The sequence below is a fragment of the Mirounga leonina genome, unplaced genomic scaffold, assembly GCF_011800145.1.
Source record: "Mirounga leonina isolate KUSES-001 unplaced genomic scaffold, KU_Mleo_1.0 Mir_128, whole genome shotgun sequence".
NCBI classification, from domain to species: Eukaryota; Metazoa; Chordata; class Mammalia; order Carnivora; family Phocidae; genus Mirounga; species Mirounga leonina.
In genome coordinates this window covers 1124667-1142784 of record NW_023270320.1, presented here as the reverse complement: position 1 = coordinate 1142784, position 18118 = coordinate 1124667, and the positions used below count along the sequence as shown (strand labels likewise).

The window sequence follows — 18118 nt, the reverse complement described above, 5'->3', positions numbered from 1 at the left end:
CTTTCCCTAAAGCAATTAGAAAACTGTCAGACAAGCAGATTTACCTTCAGAAGGGGAAATTCTGAGGGGTGGCTTTTCATCAGGACCTGCAGAGATGGCCTCATGCCTGCTGTGTCCAGGTCTAGCTTGAGTTTAGGCTCAGGTTTGGGGACAGCACAGGCCACGCTGTCTCATCAACGGTGTTAGGCTTCTCTCAGACTCTCGAAGGCCAGGGCCACCATGGCCCATGGACTTGGCTGGAGGATGTGCACCCTCAGCTGCGGGAGGCCTTCGTTGGCTGTCCTGCTCCTGAAGTGGCTGGGATGGATTGAATCAGAATCCATTTTTTATTCTAACCTACATCTCCTCAGAGACTAAATTTAGAATTATACCAAGAAGTTTCCAAGCACTCGCTTTTATAGCTATTCAAGAAGACTAAGTAGGGTTTCATTTTCAGATGCAGTAATGTAGTCTTTACATATGTGTCTTGAAGCTCTTTACTGTGCAATGTTGGCTCTTGTAAGCTATCATGGTTAACATTCATATATTGGTTCACCTAAATTAGCTCACTTACGTAGCCAGCTTACTGTAAAGATAAAAGTTATATGTGTCTAATTATAAATCTTGGAAGATCAAATTTATTTTTATTTTTTAAATTTTTAAAAGATTTTATTTATTTGTTTATTTGAGAGAGGGAGTGAGCACAAGTGTGGGGAAGGGGCAACAGCAGAGAGAGAAGCAGACTCCCCGCTGAGCAAGGAGTCCAATGCGGGGCTCGATCCCAGGACCCTGGGATCATGACCTGAGCTGAAGGTGGACGCTTAACTGACTGAGCCACCTAGGCTCCCCTCAAACTTATTTTTATTTTTATTTATTTTTTTTAGAGAGAGTGAGTCGGGGGAGGGGCAGAGGGAGAGGGAGAGAGAATCTTAAGCAGGCTCCATGGAGCCCAATGTGGGGCTCCGTCTCACAACCCTGAGATCTATTCAAGAGTCTGACGCTTAGGGGCACCTGGGTGGCTCAGTTGTTAAGCGTCTGCCTTCGGCTCAGGTCATGATCCCAGGGTCCTGGGATCGAGCCCCGCATGGGGCTTCCTGCTCCGCGGGAAGCCTGCTTCTCCCTCTCCCACTCCTCCTGCTTGTGTTCCCTCTCTCGCTGTGTCTCTCTCTGTCAAATAAATAAATAAAATCTTTAAAAAAAAAAAAAAGAGTCTGACGCTTAACCGAGTGAGCCACCCAAGTGCCCCTCAAACTTACTTCTAATCTTTTATCACTAAGTTCACATTATAAATTCATATTATATCACAGTAATGCTCAGTATAAGGGTGTGGTTGATACTTCTCAAAATTCTAGATAATGAATGCAATCTTTTTAAAAGTTTTACATTTGAAGGCTAACCTTTATCTAAATAAATTTTAGGGTCAGAATCCAATAGTCTTAAAAGAGGCCTTTGGAGGTCACCTGGTCTAATCCTCCCTTAGTTCAGAATCCCTCCAGAGCATCCCTGACATCCGTTCTCTGCAACGTGTGTGTGTGTGTGTGTACATGAGCATGCGTGCCAGGTAACAAACTGCCTCCTTCACTAGGCAGGCTGCTCTGTTGTTGAGCAGCTCCAGATAGGAAGCTTGCTATTATTTGGACCTGCAGTCTGCCTCCCTGTGATTTCAACCCGGTGGGTCTAGTTCTAGCCTCTGAGGAAATGACTGAAGAAATCCATTTCCTCTTAGACATGAGAGCCTTTCACATCTTTAAAGACAGCTGTCACAATGCCCATTGTCTTTCTTTTCCAGGTTCAGCAGTTGTGCCTTCAGTTGTGACACCATGCAGAGGAGGGTGGGCTGATCTTGTCATCTGCTCCCAATCTGTAGAGACCCTGTGGGCACCATCCTCTGAGCGTTGGCCGTGTCCCCTGGCTCCGGTAGTTAAGTGTCTATGGAGCTTTGGCTTCTGGCAGCCTTCCTTTGGTGTTTCTGTGTCCCCTGCCTTCTCTTTGGGATGTCAGAGGGCTGCTGGTTGATTCAGCATAATTTCCCGAGGACTAAACCTGTGGTTGGCACTAGGCATTAAGTCAAATCATTGCTTCCGTTCTAGGACTCGTTTCCGGTAAATTTCTGTGGCCGGAAGCTGCCTAGAGTTCACCGGATGAAGGGCCCTGAGATTGGCGTCAGGCCGGCGTGAGGACCCGCCGCGGGGCGTGCTGGGCGCGGCGGCGTAGTGGTCACGCTAAAGCAGCGTCCGCTTGGTTCTCTGTGTAGGTCCCGGGCCCGGAGCAGCAGGCTTCTCTTGGTTTTACAGGACCGGCTCTTGCCGTAGTGTCGTGAGGATTGCAAATACTTAACGATAGGACTAGAACTAGAAGGGAAATATTGTTGAAACAGGTAAAATGACCAGCTTGCCAGTCTCCAAAATTGAGATAGTGAAATGAAATGTAATTCTAGTTCATGTTTTAAAAACAAATAAAATGCCCGCTGTGGCACAGAGGCAGGAGAGGAGGTGGGTGGGAAGGCTTACGACTTGGGTAGGATATTTGGAAGGCCTGTGTGTGCCAGACACGCGACCAGACGTCGGGGTAAGGAGGTGAGTTCCAGAGGTGGTGCCTACATTCCCGTGGCCTAGAAGCCACGCGAACGGAGCTCGGAGCTGCAGCAGAAACAGAGACAAGGGGCAGTGGGCGGCAAGAAAGGCTTCCCAGCCCAGAGGAAGCCGAGTGGGGAGTTTGCTCTGTACTCTAGGGGTTTCTGAGTGTGTTGGGTCTCTGAAAACAATGAGATAAGAAAGGGTGCTCAAACCTGAGAGTATTTAATTCTGTGTCAGAACTTAGTATAGGTGGCATTTCAAATCAGCCAGCAGAGAATGGATTGTTTAGTGTATGGCTTTAAGACAACTAATCAAACATAGCAGAAAATATTTAATTCTTACTGCATACCAAAACTCTAGAGTAAACGCTGGTCAGTTAAATATTTAAATAGAACTAATACAAACATTAAAGTATTGGGGAAAAAATATAAGGAGCTATTTATTAAATATTTGACCTTATCTTCATGAAATCCTTTTTGTCATAACATTAGCAGATATTAACTCTGGCTGGAACTGAAGATGGCATTATGAGTGACTTTTGTTTTCTTCTTTTGAATTCGGTTTTGTAAATTTTTATGTAGTTACCATATGTTTTGTGTTTTTTTAAAAAATTCAACGAAAGATTTTTTTTGGCTGTTATAATTTAAACATGGATTTTTAGTTTGTAAAATGATATATAGCTATTATAAGATATTTAAATAATATAGAACACAAGGAATGAATTATTTAAAAATCCACTCCTCCCAAATTAACCATTTTTAACATTAATTAACTCTATTGTAGGTACTTTTCTTTGAATATATGCAGATAGAAGAATAACTTGCTAGCTAGAAATAATTTAATACAGCGTGAGATATACTATATATTCTGTTTTTAATTAATTAATTACTTTTTGCCTGACTCAATTTATAGAAGCGAATCCAAAGTACAAATTCAAAATCTGAAGTATAATCTGAAGAAATTGCTGATCTTTAATAAAATGTTTCTCCGCTGTAAGAGATATTATTAGCTCTGAAGAGATCCCTCTAAAATTATCTTTTTTTTTTAGAGAGAGAGAGAGAGAGTGGGGGAAAGGGCAGAGGAAGAGTGAGAGAGAGAATCTTAAGCTGGCTCCACGCTCTTCATGGAGCCCCATGCGGGTATTGAGCTCACGACCCTGAGATCATGAACTGAGCCTAAGCCAAGAGTTGGACGCTTAACCAACTGAGCCACCCAGGCGCTGCTGAGATCCCTCTAAAATTTAAAAAAGAAAAAAAAAAAGATTTTGCACAACAGAAAAGATTGGAATCATTATGTATTTTTTGCTGCATATTCTCAATTTAAACTGGAATGACTGAAAAATCACCTGAAGAGGAGGAAATCAGCACAGTCATACTTCCTCCCTCTCCTACATCCCCTCTTCCAGTGCCCTGGCCGTCTATTATTTTTACCTTATCAGGGGTTGCAGCCTTTGTGTTCTGTTTTGTAGCCACAGAGCCTGTGTGTAAGTGGATTTCGTGGACCCATCAGCAGCCCTCTGACAACAGTGGCTTCAGTCCTGAGGTCTTGGTTGGCTAGATTTCATGGGTGAGATTTTTTTTCAAGAAGTGTCCTATGTGCTAAGAGTGGAATGTCTACTTATGGTCATTTTAATTTAAGGATAACTTGGTTGGGCTTAAAATTCTTAGGACACAGTTTCTTTCTTCGGAAGTTGGTAGACATTCTTCTGGCATCTGATGATCCCACGGACAAATGTTAGGACAACTTTATTTCGCTTCTCCTGAGAATGACTTACTTTTGCCTGAGTGCCTGAAGAATTCCTTCTTGAATCTTGAATCATAATAGCTTCATCAGGATACGTCTCATCGCAGTGTCTTGTTCTCGCTCAGATTTTCCTGTACTTAATCAAGTTTTCTTTTTTGTTTTGTGGATTCTTTCATGTCAGGAAAATTTTGCGGTGTTTTAATTTTGTATTAGCTTCTATTTCTTAATGCTAGTCTTTTAGCTGCTTTCACATAAGGCTTTCCTCGAGATGAGCAATTTGATTTTCAGATGCATCTATTCTGTCCCTAGCTATGCTTAATTTATTACTTTTGTGTGTTTGGGCGGCCACCTTATTTTCTCAGCACAGAATGTGCCTTTTAATCTGTTGTTTTTATCATTTCTTCTTTGAACTTTCTTTATTGAATTCACATTTTTTTTAAGAAAGTGAAATGTGTAAGATATTTTCTTCTGTTTGAATTGTATTTTCTTTCAGACTAGGTTTTTCATTTACTTTTCGAATGCTGTTGGCTTTCTTGTTTCTCTCTTTTTTTTCTTCCTTTAATTTTGATACTCTTCTTGAAACATAGTTGCTGTGAGGTGGCCCTTCATCTTCCTTCTGCCTGGCATACAGAGGGCCACACAGACTGTTTGCTCTGACTTTGTAGGGGTGGGTTCTCCTTTGCTACCTCCCCGTCTTGATGGAGAACTATTTGTGTCCCACTCCTGGCTATATTCTGAGGGCAGGGTATTTATTGTTCTATTCACTTTATTTGTAGTCTCCAAGAACAGAGAAAACTCAATGGAGGCTTTGTGCGGCCTTTGTTGGAGGTTCCCTATTCCCGTGGCTCTTCTGTGCCCTGGAATGGATTGGATATGAGCTGTGCTGGGCTCACTCTGCCTAGTGGTGGGTGGGTCTTTGTCCTCAGGGGAGGATGATTTGGCTCTGAGAATGGGCCCTCAGGGAAGGGCTGAGGCCTGGAACATCAGCCCCATGAGTTTCCTTCTCATCTCCACCTGTTGTCTTCAGCAGCTATCCCAACCCCCCCCCCCCACACACACACCAAATCAAAAAGAGGAAAGAAGATAAGGTTTGGGCCTTCTGTTTAATGATTGGTGCTGTGTGTGTGTGTGTTGTGGAGGGTATATATAAGATGTTTCATCTGACTATCAGCATTTCCCATCCCTTCTTTTTCTGCTCTTAAGAAGGATCTTGACTATGATCATCTTTTTTTCCTTTGCTTCTGCCCACTCCACCTTTTTTGCAGGGGTTAGTTTACAAAGTGTAATGAAGAGAGTCCTAACGTCCTCCTCTACTTTCCATGTGAGGTGGAGAGACCATGTATTCCACTGTGGCTCTTCCTTCATGGAGATCCTGAATTGGGATTTGGGCCCCATCTCTCCCCAGACCAGCTGTTCCCCTCGGCCACCTTCTCCCTGCCTGGACTGCCTCCCCAGCTCTTCTGGAGGGAGTAGATGGAGCCAGGAGCCAGGAGCCACATGAGGGGAAAATCAAATCTTCTGTTTCTCCCACTGTCTTCTTGTCTTCCATGTGAAGATTTACATCCTGTTCATTGGTCATTTATTAGTAGTAAGACTTGCCATTTGCCACTATTTTTGGTATAGGGTTTGTAATGATCAGTGTGAGATTAATGTATTTAAAACATTATCTTTCCAGTGCATGTCTTTTAAAATGTAGACACCCTTTGTTCTGACACCATTTGAATGAGGAATCTTTTACAAGTTGCTTTATGTATCTGGCTTTAGTATCTTCTGTAAAATCAAAGTACTGGTCCAGATGGCTCCCCTTGTAGCTCTGACACTGGTTATTACCGATAGATTTAGGGTTTTGTTTTGTTTTTCACTTCAGCATCAGTTTGCTAACTATTCACCTAGAAAAGAGCCAAATGACTAAGAATTATAACAAAGATGCCTTCTTGGATAGAAGAAATAGATGTAGAACCCAAAATTCCCCCAGAGAGAATGGCCCCTAGGGAGGACTGGGTCTGAGAAATCAGCATACTTGGGGTGAAAGCCAGGCATGGGGTACAATCTGCAAGGAACCAAAGACCAAGTTTTCATGTTCCAGAACCATGTCGGGGGTGGGCCCTCGGGACAAAAATGATTCCTGGGTACATGGAATATATGGACTAAGATATTTATTCTCATTTTATTCTCATTATTATTTGAGTCATGTCAACTAATCCTAAAAATTATTTGTGTTTACAAAAAATACCGATTTAATAAAACCATTTTTATAAAGGTCATTAACAAAGACTGATTAACAATGCGGAATGGAAGATGGGTGTGCCTGGAACCCGGAACCAAGGGAAACAGTTGCAGATTGTCAAAAATGCCAGCTCTGAGCTTTCTGTCAGACAAAGGGACAAGGGGGAAACTCAGGCTGGTTTACTTCCGCCCTCAGTAGTTAATGAAGAGAAGGCTGCTATTTGTTGGGGCAAAAAGCTTTCTCATAGTACTAGACCCTAACGGCCTTTATTGAAGTGGCAGTAAGCATTAAATGAGAGCTATTCCTGGGATTTACAAGACATTACAAAGCTAAAGCTTCAGTATTACTGTCTCTGTGAGTAGGAATACAGCTGGCAGGAGCACCATGGACCGTTCTGATCTGGCTACTGGGGGCCGCTTTGTGGCGCCATTGTTGTTCATGGAGATGAGATGGCTTTGTACTATGGCAGCCCGGTTCTCTGTTGCTGTCATTGTAGTCCTGGCCTGTGGAGGATCTTCACAGGCACTGGGCGCTGTTTCCTCTCCCATGAATGCTCCACATGACTCCCTTGGGGTTTGGGGGACTCCATCATTAAGGACCCCTTTACCTGTGGCCAGAAATAGAGGGAGTGTATCCAGGAGAACTTGCTTCACATCTAGCCCTGTTTTTATGTTTCCCCTTTGCCCAACAGCGTATTAACTTAAACCTACCTCCTCCTGCTTTTCTTCTTTTTTTTAATCACCTGATTTGCCTTTGAAACTATTCTCATATTTGCTTCTTGGCTCTTTAGTTTCCCTTGGCTTCTGGGTTATAGGTCTCAAGCTCATTAGTTATTTCAAGGTATAGTTTGTGATAGCAGAAAGAAACTCATAATAACAAAGCTATAGATTGTCTTTGTATCCTTTCTCTGAGCCTCTCCCAGAAAAAAAGGGATTTTTAAGCAAATGGTTTTTTTTATGATTTCTAAAAATCTTTCCCAGTTCATTTCAAATTTGCTTGATTTTTATTTTGACTACTTCCAGCTGGTCTGAGAACCCTTTTTCACGTTGCTATGATTCTCCTCAGACTTTGGTAGTTAATTTTGTTTTAATGTTCTTTCTTTCCTTCTTCTGACTCTTCTCTCATCCCTCTCAAAGCATTTATGATATTTTCAGTATCAGGGACATCTTTTACTTAAAATTTCTTTAGTCATATTTTAATCCCTTTTCTGCCTAGAACTGTGAAGATGTTTCTGGAGATTTCTGGATCTTTAAAAAACAATGACTATAGACTCTCCAGACCAAAATGAGCCTTGAGGGTAGGGCTAACTAACCTGGTGTAATTTAGAGTATAATAGAAAGGCTTCAGGTCATCATCACATTGCGCATTGTTGTTGAGATAGGCCCCTGATCTTCTTGGTTTTTCAGAAGGAAAACTAATGTAGTTTCCATTACAGTATTATCCTTCCTCCCACTCATGCCCCTCTGCCTCTCCCATGGGCCTTTTCTCTATTCATGCACCAGTGTTGCCCCTAGGAAAGTTTTAGGGTTCGTATGTTTGAGAAACACTAATTTACATCATTCACCTTATTTGGAGAAAAGTTTCTATTTTGGGACCTAATAGAAGTTGTTTCTTGGGGCGCCTGGGTGGCTCAGTTGGTTAAGCAACTGCCTTCGGCTCAGGTCATGATCCTGGAGTCCCGGGATCGAGTCCCACATCGGGCTCCCTGCTCGGCAGGGAGTCTGCTTCTCCCTCTGACCCTCCTCCCTCTCATGCTCTCTGTCTCTCATTCTCTCTCTCTCAAATAAATAAATAAAATCTTTAAAAAAAAAAAGTTGTTTCTTATTTCATTTGAGCCACAGAATATGTGAAAACATCTACCCAAGATCAGTTGGAAACGATTCCATTTGCTCTTCTGAAATGGGCATCCAGGAGAGTGGGTCCTGATTGCTTGGTTGAGAGTCAAAAATCAGGCTCATTTCTTTAACACTGATCAGACTACTCGAAAAATGGAATCCAGGAATTGTATATTAATTAACTTGGGGCAAGGGAAGGGGAGAGGACCCACCAAACCAAAAGAAGAATGTTATTTTTTTAAAGCCCAATTTCAGGAGGCCCCAGTCACTCTCTCTTCCCTCTTCAGGGTAGTACCTAGTCCTTTTTTCCAATGCCTTTTGGCTAAGCAGTTTCTTCCTGTTGGCAGTGCAGACCATAGGTAGCATTTGGAGACTAATGAGCTGTTATGTATTTATTACCTCATTTGCACGGGACATAATTAAAGGTAAATCATAGATTTTCTTCTCATACCTGATATATTTGAGTAGAAAATTGACTTAGAAAAGAGTAGTGATATAATTTCCTTGCAGCTATGCCTCCTGAGCTAAGAAAACACTTTCTCTGCTCCTCTCTACGTGCGTGGAGCCTGTCAGGGCTCAGCTTAAATACTCCCTCTTCCTTGAGAGCCCTTCTCCATCCCTCAAAAGAAAGTAATCACACTCTTTTCAGTCTCTTGGCTCACTACACCTCCAAACCATTGCTGCAGATAGTCCATCCTGCCTTATGCTCTTTAGCTGTCCATTCCTTCCAATACACTATAAGGTCACTGAGGCAGGTAGGGTGACCAGTTGTACCAGTTTGCTTGGGACTGAGGCATTTGTCAGGACATGGAGAATCCCAGGCAAACCTGGGTGGTTGGTCCCCCTACAAGGCGCCATAAAAGGTTACATTTTAAAATCTTATTCCAATGAGAATAGAGCATTGCACCACAAAGTTACTCAGTAGATATTTTTGAATCCATGTTTCCATAGGCCATTTAGCCTGAATTATAAAAATAACTACCCCTAATTATATATAAACACAATTTTCCTTCTCTCTGTCACTTTCTGTGGTAAGAGGTCCAGCTTCTTGTGCCCTCCCAGTCTTTCTAGGAATCCTCAGGGATGTTTCGCATATGCTCAAATACAAGTTCAGCTTCCACGGACTGCTCAGGCATCAGCTGCGTGATGCCAACGCACTGCTTCTGACAACAGCCAAAGTTGTTGGCACTTGCTAATGCCACGGAGGCTGCTGGTGCAGCCACCACTGTGCCAACACTGCCACACTAATTCCCTAAAAGTCCTGGCTGGAGCTCCCGACACCCCCTCATAATCGTATTTTCTGTAAAGAGAGCCTTTCAGCATTTCCTGCAGCTCCATCTCTCTCTAGGGCTTACCCGTGAGTCCACAGGAACCAGCTGGAGAGCAGGACAAACCCTGGGGACGTACTCTGTTTTCACAGACATGCACCCCTCTGATAACTCCAGTATTCTGCTGAACCTGATTCTTCCTTAAGATAGTGGTTCTGACCAGGGGGGCTATTTTGCACCCTCTACCCTGGCACATTCGGTAAAATCTGGAGACTTTTTTGGTTGTCACAACTGAGCTGGGGGTTGGGGGTGCTACTGATGTCCAGTAGGTAGAGGCCAGAGATGCTGCTAGACCTCCTGCTATGCACAGGACAGCTCTTTCCACAACAGGGAATTCTCTGGTCCAAAATGTCGATGGTGTGAAGTTGAGAAACCCTACTTTAGGATGCGTTTTCTCCCTAGGAGTACAGCACTTCCTCCAAATAGGCCTTGGGTTCCCCTGTCCCCTATTCCACCAGATTGCACAGTCATATCTGACTGGTCCCATCAGGAACACAAGTGAACAGTCCTTCCCCATGGCCAGTTTACATTTGGAGTTTGGTTGAGACTTCTTCCATCTTCCTCCTAGCCACACAAACCCATTCCACTTTGTGGCAGAGTCCTAGATAGGTAAGACCAAAGCTGTGAGATTTCAAAAGTACATCCTTCATCCTGCTCAGGTAACCTGAGGTATACAAATACCAGGCTGGTCCTTAGGAAAGCTGGATTGCGTGCCTGGCTGCCTCCATAGCTTGGGCAGGTCACTGGAACTCCTTTCCTTATCTCTGTACTGAGAGTGTAAATGATGGTCAAGTAGTTCTTTCCACAGTGCAGTCGTTCAGATGAGTAACAGAACTCAAAGACCGTGATGTGCCTTCTTGAGAAATAAAAATACAGCTGTAAAAGTGACTGTGAAACATGTTTTCTGACTGAAAATATATCTTAATTAGTCCCTGTACTCTGTGGCACAATATCCTCAGGGAGAAGGAACTGTTGTTTTCCAGAAAAAAAAGTCTTGAAAAGACAAGGTCTTTGTGGGCTGCCTTTTGTTTTGTTGATGGTTTCCTTTGCTGTACAAAAGTTTTTTATTTTGGTGTAGTCCCAGTAGTTTAATTTTGCTTTTGTTTCCCTTGCCTCAGGAGACATATCTAGAAAAATGTTTCTACGGCCAATGTCAAAGAAATTATCGCCTATGTTTTCTTCTAGGAGTTTTATGGTTTCAGGTCTCACATTTAGGTCTTTTCATCCATTTTGAGTTTATTTTCACACATGGTTTAAGAAAGTGGTCCAGTTTCATTCTTCTGCGTGTGGCTGTCCGGTTGTCCCAACACCATTTGTTGAAGAGACTGTCTTTTTTTCCATTGGATATTCTTTCCTACTTTGTTGAAGATTAGTCATGGGTTTATTTCTGGCCTGAATTATGTTTCATTGATCTATATGTCTGTTTTTGTGCCAGGACCGTATAGTTCTGATTACTACAGCTTTGTAGTATATCTTGAAATCTGGTATTGTTACACCTCCAGCTTTGTTCTTCTTTCTCAAGATTGCTTTGGCTATTTATGGTTCCATACGTATTTTAATATTATTTGTTCTAGTGCTGTGGAAAATGCTGCTGGTGTTTTGATAGGGATTGCAATAAATATATAGATTGCTTTGGGTAATATGGACATTTTAAGAATACCGTTTCTTCCAATCTATAAGCACAGAATAGCTCCATTTGTTTGTGTCATCTTCAGTTTATTTCATCAATGTCTTATAGTCTTGGGAATACAGTTCTTTCACCATCTTGATTAAGTTTATTCCTAGGTATTTAATTATTTTTGACACAATTGTAAATGGGATTGTTAATTTCTCTTTCTGCTACTTCATAATATTAGTGTATAAAACACAACAGATTTCCATATATTAACTTTGTATCCTGTGACTTTACTGAATTCATTTATTAGAAGATATTTGCCAAAGACATATTTGATAAGGGGTTAATATCCAAAATATGTAAGGAACTTATACAACTCAACACCAAAAATAATAATAATAATAATAATAATAATCTGACCAAAAAAATGGGCAGAGGATCTGAATAGACATTTTTTCCAAAGAAGACATCCAGATGGCCAACAGACACATGAAAAGATGCTCAGCATCACTCATCATTAGGGAAATGCAAATCAAAAGCACAATGAGGTAATCACCTTACACCTGTCAGAATGGCTAGAATAAAAAACACAAGAAACAACAAGTACTGGTGAGGGTGTGGAGAAAAGGAGTCCTCGTGCACTGTTGGTGGAATGCAAATTGGTGCAGCCACTGTGGAAACAGTATGGAGGTTCCTCCAAAAGTTAAAAATAGAATTAACTATATGACCCAGTAATTCCACTTCTGGGTATTTACCCAAAGAAAATGAAAGCAATAATTCGAAAAGATATATGCACCCTTATGTTTATTGCAGCATTATTTATGATAGTCAAATCATGGAAGCAACCAAATGTCCATCCATAGATGAGTGGATAAAGAAGATGTGGTATATATACAATGGAATATCACTCAGCCATTAAAAAAGAATGAGATCTTGCCATTTGCAACAACATGGATGGACCTGGAGATTATAATGCTGAGTGAAATAAGTCAGAGAAAGACAAATACCATATGATTTCACTCATATGTGGAAGAAACAAAACAAATGAACAAATAAAGAAAAATGAGACAAGCAAAAGAACCCCAGCGGACTCTTAAATACAGAGAACAAACTGGTGGTTGCCAGAGGGGAGGTTGAGGGAGATGGGGGAAATAGGTGAAGGGGATTAAGAGTACACTTATCGGGGCACCTGGGTAGCTCAGTCGGTTAAGTGTCTGCCTTTGGCTCAGGTCATGATCCCAGAGTCCCAAGATTGAGCCCCGAATCAGGCTCCCTGCTCAGTGGGGAGCCTGCTTCTCCCTCTGCCCCTAACCCCACTCGTGCTCACGCTTTCTCTCTTTCTCTCACTGTCTGTCTCTCTCAAATAAATAAAATCTTTTTTAAAAAAGTACACTTATGATGAACACTGAGTATTGTACAGAATTGTTGAATCACTATATATTGTGTACTTGAAATTAATACAACAGTGTATGTTAATTATATGTCAACTGAAAAAGAAGAAAAAAAAGACAAGGTCTTCATGAAGAAGAAACAATTTTGAGGCTTCTAGATTGAGATAGAAGAAAGACCACGTAGGATTGTGGAGCTCATATAATACAAAGCATCCATGTGAAATGAAGAGCTTTCCTGAAGGATACTTAGGAAGTTGAGGTGCCCTGAGATTCATTCCATGCACTTTGCTACAGCCGTACCATGGCTGTTACAGAGAGGTGCTCTCGGGGCACCTCAGTTAGCTCGAAGGATCCAGGCACAAATAATCACACCAAAACACAGACATCTCCATGTATGTAGTCACCCACATACACACTCTTCTCCCGCACACATTGTTCTAGGGGATGGAGTCTACTAAGACTTGTTTGGAAAAATATAAAAATTACAAGATCGTTCTGACAGATTGATGATGGTGTTTCCATAGTTCTGCTCATTCCCTCATGGAGTGTTTGTTTATTGCATCATAAGTACTTTTAGTTATGATGGTAGATCGAGAACTTCTCAAGGGCAAGACTGTTGAGGTCCCGGGTAGAGCATCTGGCATATAGGATGTTGCTTGCGTGGTTTTTGTTTGTTGAAGGAAGGAAGGAAGAAATGAGTACGAGGAGTGGAGCCGTGGAGGAGCACTGCAGAACCCAGTCTGCTTTGCCTTTTTGGGAAGCCTCAGCTGGTGAATGAAGAGTGAAGGTCCAAGGGATCTCTGTTTTAGTCCTTGAAAGCAGAAAGTGCTTCAAATGGATTTTAAAATGCCATCAAAGATGTTACTAGAAAAACAAGAATGCTTTTTATCCAGGCTCAGCGGGTAACCCTCTCCTGATTCTGGGATACATTTTTTCCAGGTACACATGCAATTTTAAAGCACCATTTTTTGGGTGCTTGGCGCTGTGTGCGCTTTTATCCTACCCTGGCAAAGGAAGTTGAAGCTTTGTCTGGCAGGTTTGCAAAAGAGCTCTTTTACGGACAGAGAATTTTGTTGTCAGTAGATTCCATCTGCGGGGCCTGGGTCTGTGAGGGAGGTCTCGGTTTGAAGCACGTTGTCACATGCTGCGCTTCTTGTTCCTGGTCTCTTGTCTGTGTCTGAGAGCTCTGCCATCAGACTGGGTTTCAGAGGCAGCTCTTAACTTTCTTCCATGGGAAAGAAACAGATTCTCGGAACCAAGCCTGTGACCAGGATGAGCCTTGCATGCCTCTAGCCTCGGGTCAGTATCATCTTCCCTGATAGTTCTTCCATCTGGAATTCTCTTCTTCCTCCTCTCTTCCTCTCCCCTATCCATCCTTCAGGCCTTGACCAGTCCAGCTGATAGGATTTGCGGTGCTTTCTGAATTCTGTGTACTTGTTATCTGTGCCACAAGGTGTCATGATTTTATTTGAGCTCATTTTATTTCCCAAGTTTCTGAGCACAGCAACTGTATCTCCTACATTTTTGGATTTCTCCCAGCAACCCCAGCTAGGCAGTCACTCCTTTTTGATGGCATTATAAAAAGCATTGAATAAATTGGCCTCTGCAGTTAGAGCTCAGGGACTTCTGGAAAGCTGTGATGTGTTGTTTGGGAGGTTAAGGAAAGTAGCGAATAGAGAGACAAAAGGAATAAAAAAGGAAGGACATGCAAAATGTCAAAATATCACAAAATATCATCCCAACAGTAGAACCTTTCATTAACTTGCTTCCAGAAAACTGTTTAAACTGTGCACACGCACACATATGTATACACATATGTGTACACATAAACACATATGTATATGCACATGTATTTACACACATACACACATATGTTCGTATACACATAGCTATACAGAATTTACGCACATATTACACGTGTATGTGTGGCAAACCCTCAGCAGAGTATCTTACCAGATTAGCTTAGGTGTTACCATTTAGAGCACAGGACATGGACAAATAAATCAGCTTTGGTGGAGAAAGTGGGTCTGGACCAGTCCAGAGCCGGAGGCCTGACCCCTAGAGGGCTGTTGGGGCCTTAGAGTGTGAGGTGCCAGGCGCCTGGGATAATCGGTCATGGAGAGGAGAAATGGGGAAGCAGTGAAGGTGATTGTGGGAAGGGTGAGATACCCTAACTGTGCTTCTGCCTTGTCATTCCCTTTGGGTGTTAAGAAGGGTTTTTGGAGCTCTACATGAAAGAAGGTCTTTTTGCCTTTGTTCATTCAGTCTTTTTTTTTTTTTTTTTAAGATTTTATTTATTTATTTGACAGAGAGAGACACAGCGAGAGAGGGAACACAAGCAGGGGGAGTGTGAAAGGGAGAAGCAGGCCTCCCGCAGAGCAGGGAGCCCGATGCGGGGCTCGATCCCAGGACCCTGGGATTATGACCTGAGCCGAAGGCAGACACCCAACGACTGAGCCACTCAGGCGCCCCTGTTCATTCAGTCTTTAAGACTATTTGTGTTTGGCACACACAGGAAAAGTCAGAGATAAGGATTCTAGTCCCACCATCTCTGGACTTTAGCTTTCTTATCCGTAAAATGGAATTTATGTCTTCTGTCCTTTATAGACTCTTTCTGGCAAAGAGGGGGATGGACCCAGTGCCCTTTGCATGACACTAGGTGGCCCCAGGGGCTAAGCCTGTGGTAGATTGGACCTGTGGCCTCATGCATCTGAGTTTTCATTCACTAGATCTGCTCTTTTACATTTCATTATTTTCTTGGGAAGATAAATACAAACACAGGTAATTGTGATGGCCAACCAGAAATGTCCTGGTGTCCCATCTCTGCTTTTTTTGGCAGTTCACTCAGTTTACTTCAAAAATCTTTTGCACTGGGGCGCCTGGGCAGCTCAGTTGGTTAAGTGTTCAGCTCAGGTCATGATATTGGGGTCCTGGAATGGAGCCCTGCGTCGGGCTCCCTGCAGGGCAGGGAGTCTGCTTCTCCCTCACCTTCTGCTCCTCCCTCCCGCTCAATGCTCTCTCTTTCTCTCTCTCTAAAAAAAAAAAAGAAAGAAAGAAAAAGAAAAGAACCTTTTGCTCTTTACAAAATAGGTGTATGTTTGGACCTTGCCTGTTACAGTGAAAATGACCAGACACACGTGTGTTTTGTTTTCTAGGGAGATGTGCATCCAACAGGATGGGAGAATTCATCTCACCGTTGTTTACTTTGGGAAGGAAGAAATGAATGAGGTCAAAGGAATACTTGAAAATACTTCCAAGTAAGTACGACAAGGAGACGTAATAAGGAGTCATAGTATCTGACCTCAGGAGTCTATATCTGAGGCTGGAACTTCTGCTTCGGTTTTATTTTCCTTAACACTCTGGGTCAACTGGGAGATGGACTGGTTGCTGGCTGTGCTAGGGGGAATTGTGCACCCTCTTCCCTGGGAGACCACCCCTCCTGACACCAGTCCTCACTGCACAGGGTGTTGGCTTTGGCAGTTGAGATGAAGTGCCCTGAGCTGCAAGGATCGGCGGCGGGGGGTGGGGGGGGGGGGGGGGGGGGTTGGCCACAGGCCTCTTTGGGCTTCTGCATGAGAGGGTGCAGTCAGCACTGCCGATTTGGGGACTTGGCATCACGGAGTAGGAATTAAGGGCCGCACAGCTGCGCAGTGAGCTCCAGCTAAGTGATGTCCGTCCTGGGGTTTCCTCCACTTAGCAAATGGTCTTACCCTTTTGACTTTGATTCATTATGCATTTTGAAAGATTAGGGAGAAGCCAGAAGTGATGGCTAGGACAGGATCCTGCATGAAACCTATTCAGTTGGACAGAAATGATTTAACCAAAAACCTTAGACTGAGGGTTGTATGTGTATACTTCATTGATCAGTTGTATGGGGGAATAAATGAAAGCAGCGCAGATGGGTTTTCTTCCCTCCCCAAATAAATAAACAAGTATTACTTTAATAAATACCTGGGGCATCTTCTACTAGTGAGGAAGCCGGAATGGTGCCCCCACACCATGCTCTGGTTTTCCAGGGAGGTTTGCAGGGCTTCGCTTGAATAATCAGGTGGGTAATTTCTCCTTAGTGAAGCTTGGAGGGGGGTCAGTAGTACTCAGTGGCAGAAATAGCCTCAAAAGGTCCATATGGTCTAAATATAAACAGGGCCCCCTGTTTTGAGTTTCTGGTAAATGATAATAGGATGATAGTCAAAGGATAAGATTACAAGATTGATTGCTCCTTTTGTATTTATGTTCACACTTTGTTACTAAGTTGGTATTAATGGGCACAAGATCAGAATGCTTATTACAATTACTCAAATGTTCTAAAGCAGTCCACTGATATTATTTCTGTAAAAAAAGGAAAAGTTGTATTGAAATGCAGGCATCCTCATTTCTTTTTTTTTATTCTTATGTTAATCCCCATACATTACATCATTAGTTTTAGATGTAGTGTTCCATGAATCATTGTTTGTGCATAACACCCAGTGCTCCATGCAGAATGGGCCCTCCTCAATACCCATCACCAGGCTAACCCATCGTCCCACCCACCACAGTTTGTTTTTCAGAGTCCATCGTCTCTCATGGTTTGTCTACCCCTCCGATTTCCCCCCCTTCATTTTTCCCCTCCTGCTACCTTCTTCTTCTTCTTCTTTTTTTTTTTCTTAACATATATTGCATTATTTGTTTCAGAGGTACAGATCTCAGATTCAACAGTCTTGCACAATTCACAGCGCTTACCAGAGCACATACCCTCCCCAGTGTCTATCACCCAGTCACCCCATCCCTCCCACCCCACCCCTCACTCCAGCAACCCTCAGTTTGTTTCCTGCGATTAAGAATGCCTCGTATCAGTGAGGTCATATGATACATGTCTTTCTCTGTTTGACTTATATCGCTCAACATAATACCCTCCAGTTCCATCCACGTCGTTGCAAATGGCAAGATCTCATTCCTTTTGATGGCTGCATAATATTCCATTGTATATATATACCACCTCTTCTTTATCCATTCATCTGTCGATGGACATCATGGCTCTTTCCACAGTTTGGCTATTGTGGACATTGCTGCTATAAACATCGGGGTGCACGTACCCTTTCGGATCCCTACTTTTGTATCTTTGGGGTAAATACCCAGTAGTGCAATTGCTGGATCATATGGTAGCTCTATTTTCAACTTTTTGAGGAACGTCCATACTGTTTTCCAGAGTGGCTGCACCAGCTTGCATTCCCACCAACAGTGTAGGAGGGTTCCCCTTTCTCCGCATCCCCGCCAACATCTGTTGTTTCCTGACTTGTTAATTGTAGCCATTCTGACTGGTGTAAGGTGGTATCTCATTGAGGTTTTGATTTGGATTTCTCTGATGCTGAGTGATGTTGAGCACTTTTTCATGTGTCTGTTGGCCATTTGGATGTCTTCTTTGGAAAAATGTCTGTTCATGTCTTC

The 18118-nt window shown here is 42.8% G+C and overlaps 1 protein-coding gene across 3 annotated transcripts in view; it reads left to right on the top strand.

Annotated features, from left to right (window-relative positions):
- The window catches only part of CSGALNACT1 (chondroitin sulfate N-acetylgalactosaminyltransferase 1), a 342670-nt gene that overhangs the window by 290170 nt on the left and 34382 nt on the right, over positions 1 to 18118 (top strand). For all 3 annotated transcript variants that reach the window (XM_035003899.1, XM_035003897.1, XM_035003898.1), the window contains exon 5: positions 15850 to 15951. In XM_035003899.1, the coding sequence (XP_034859790.1) occupies positions 15850 to 15951 (102 nt within the window). The remainder of the gene's footprint in view (positions 1 to 15849; positions 15952 to 18118) is intronic.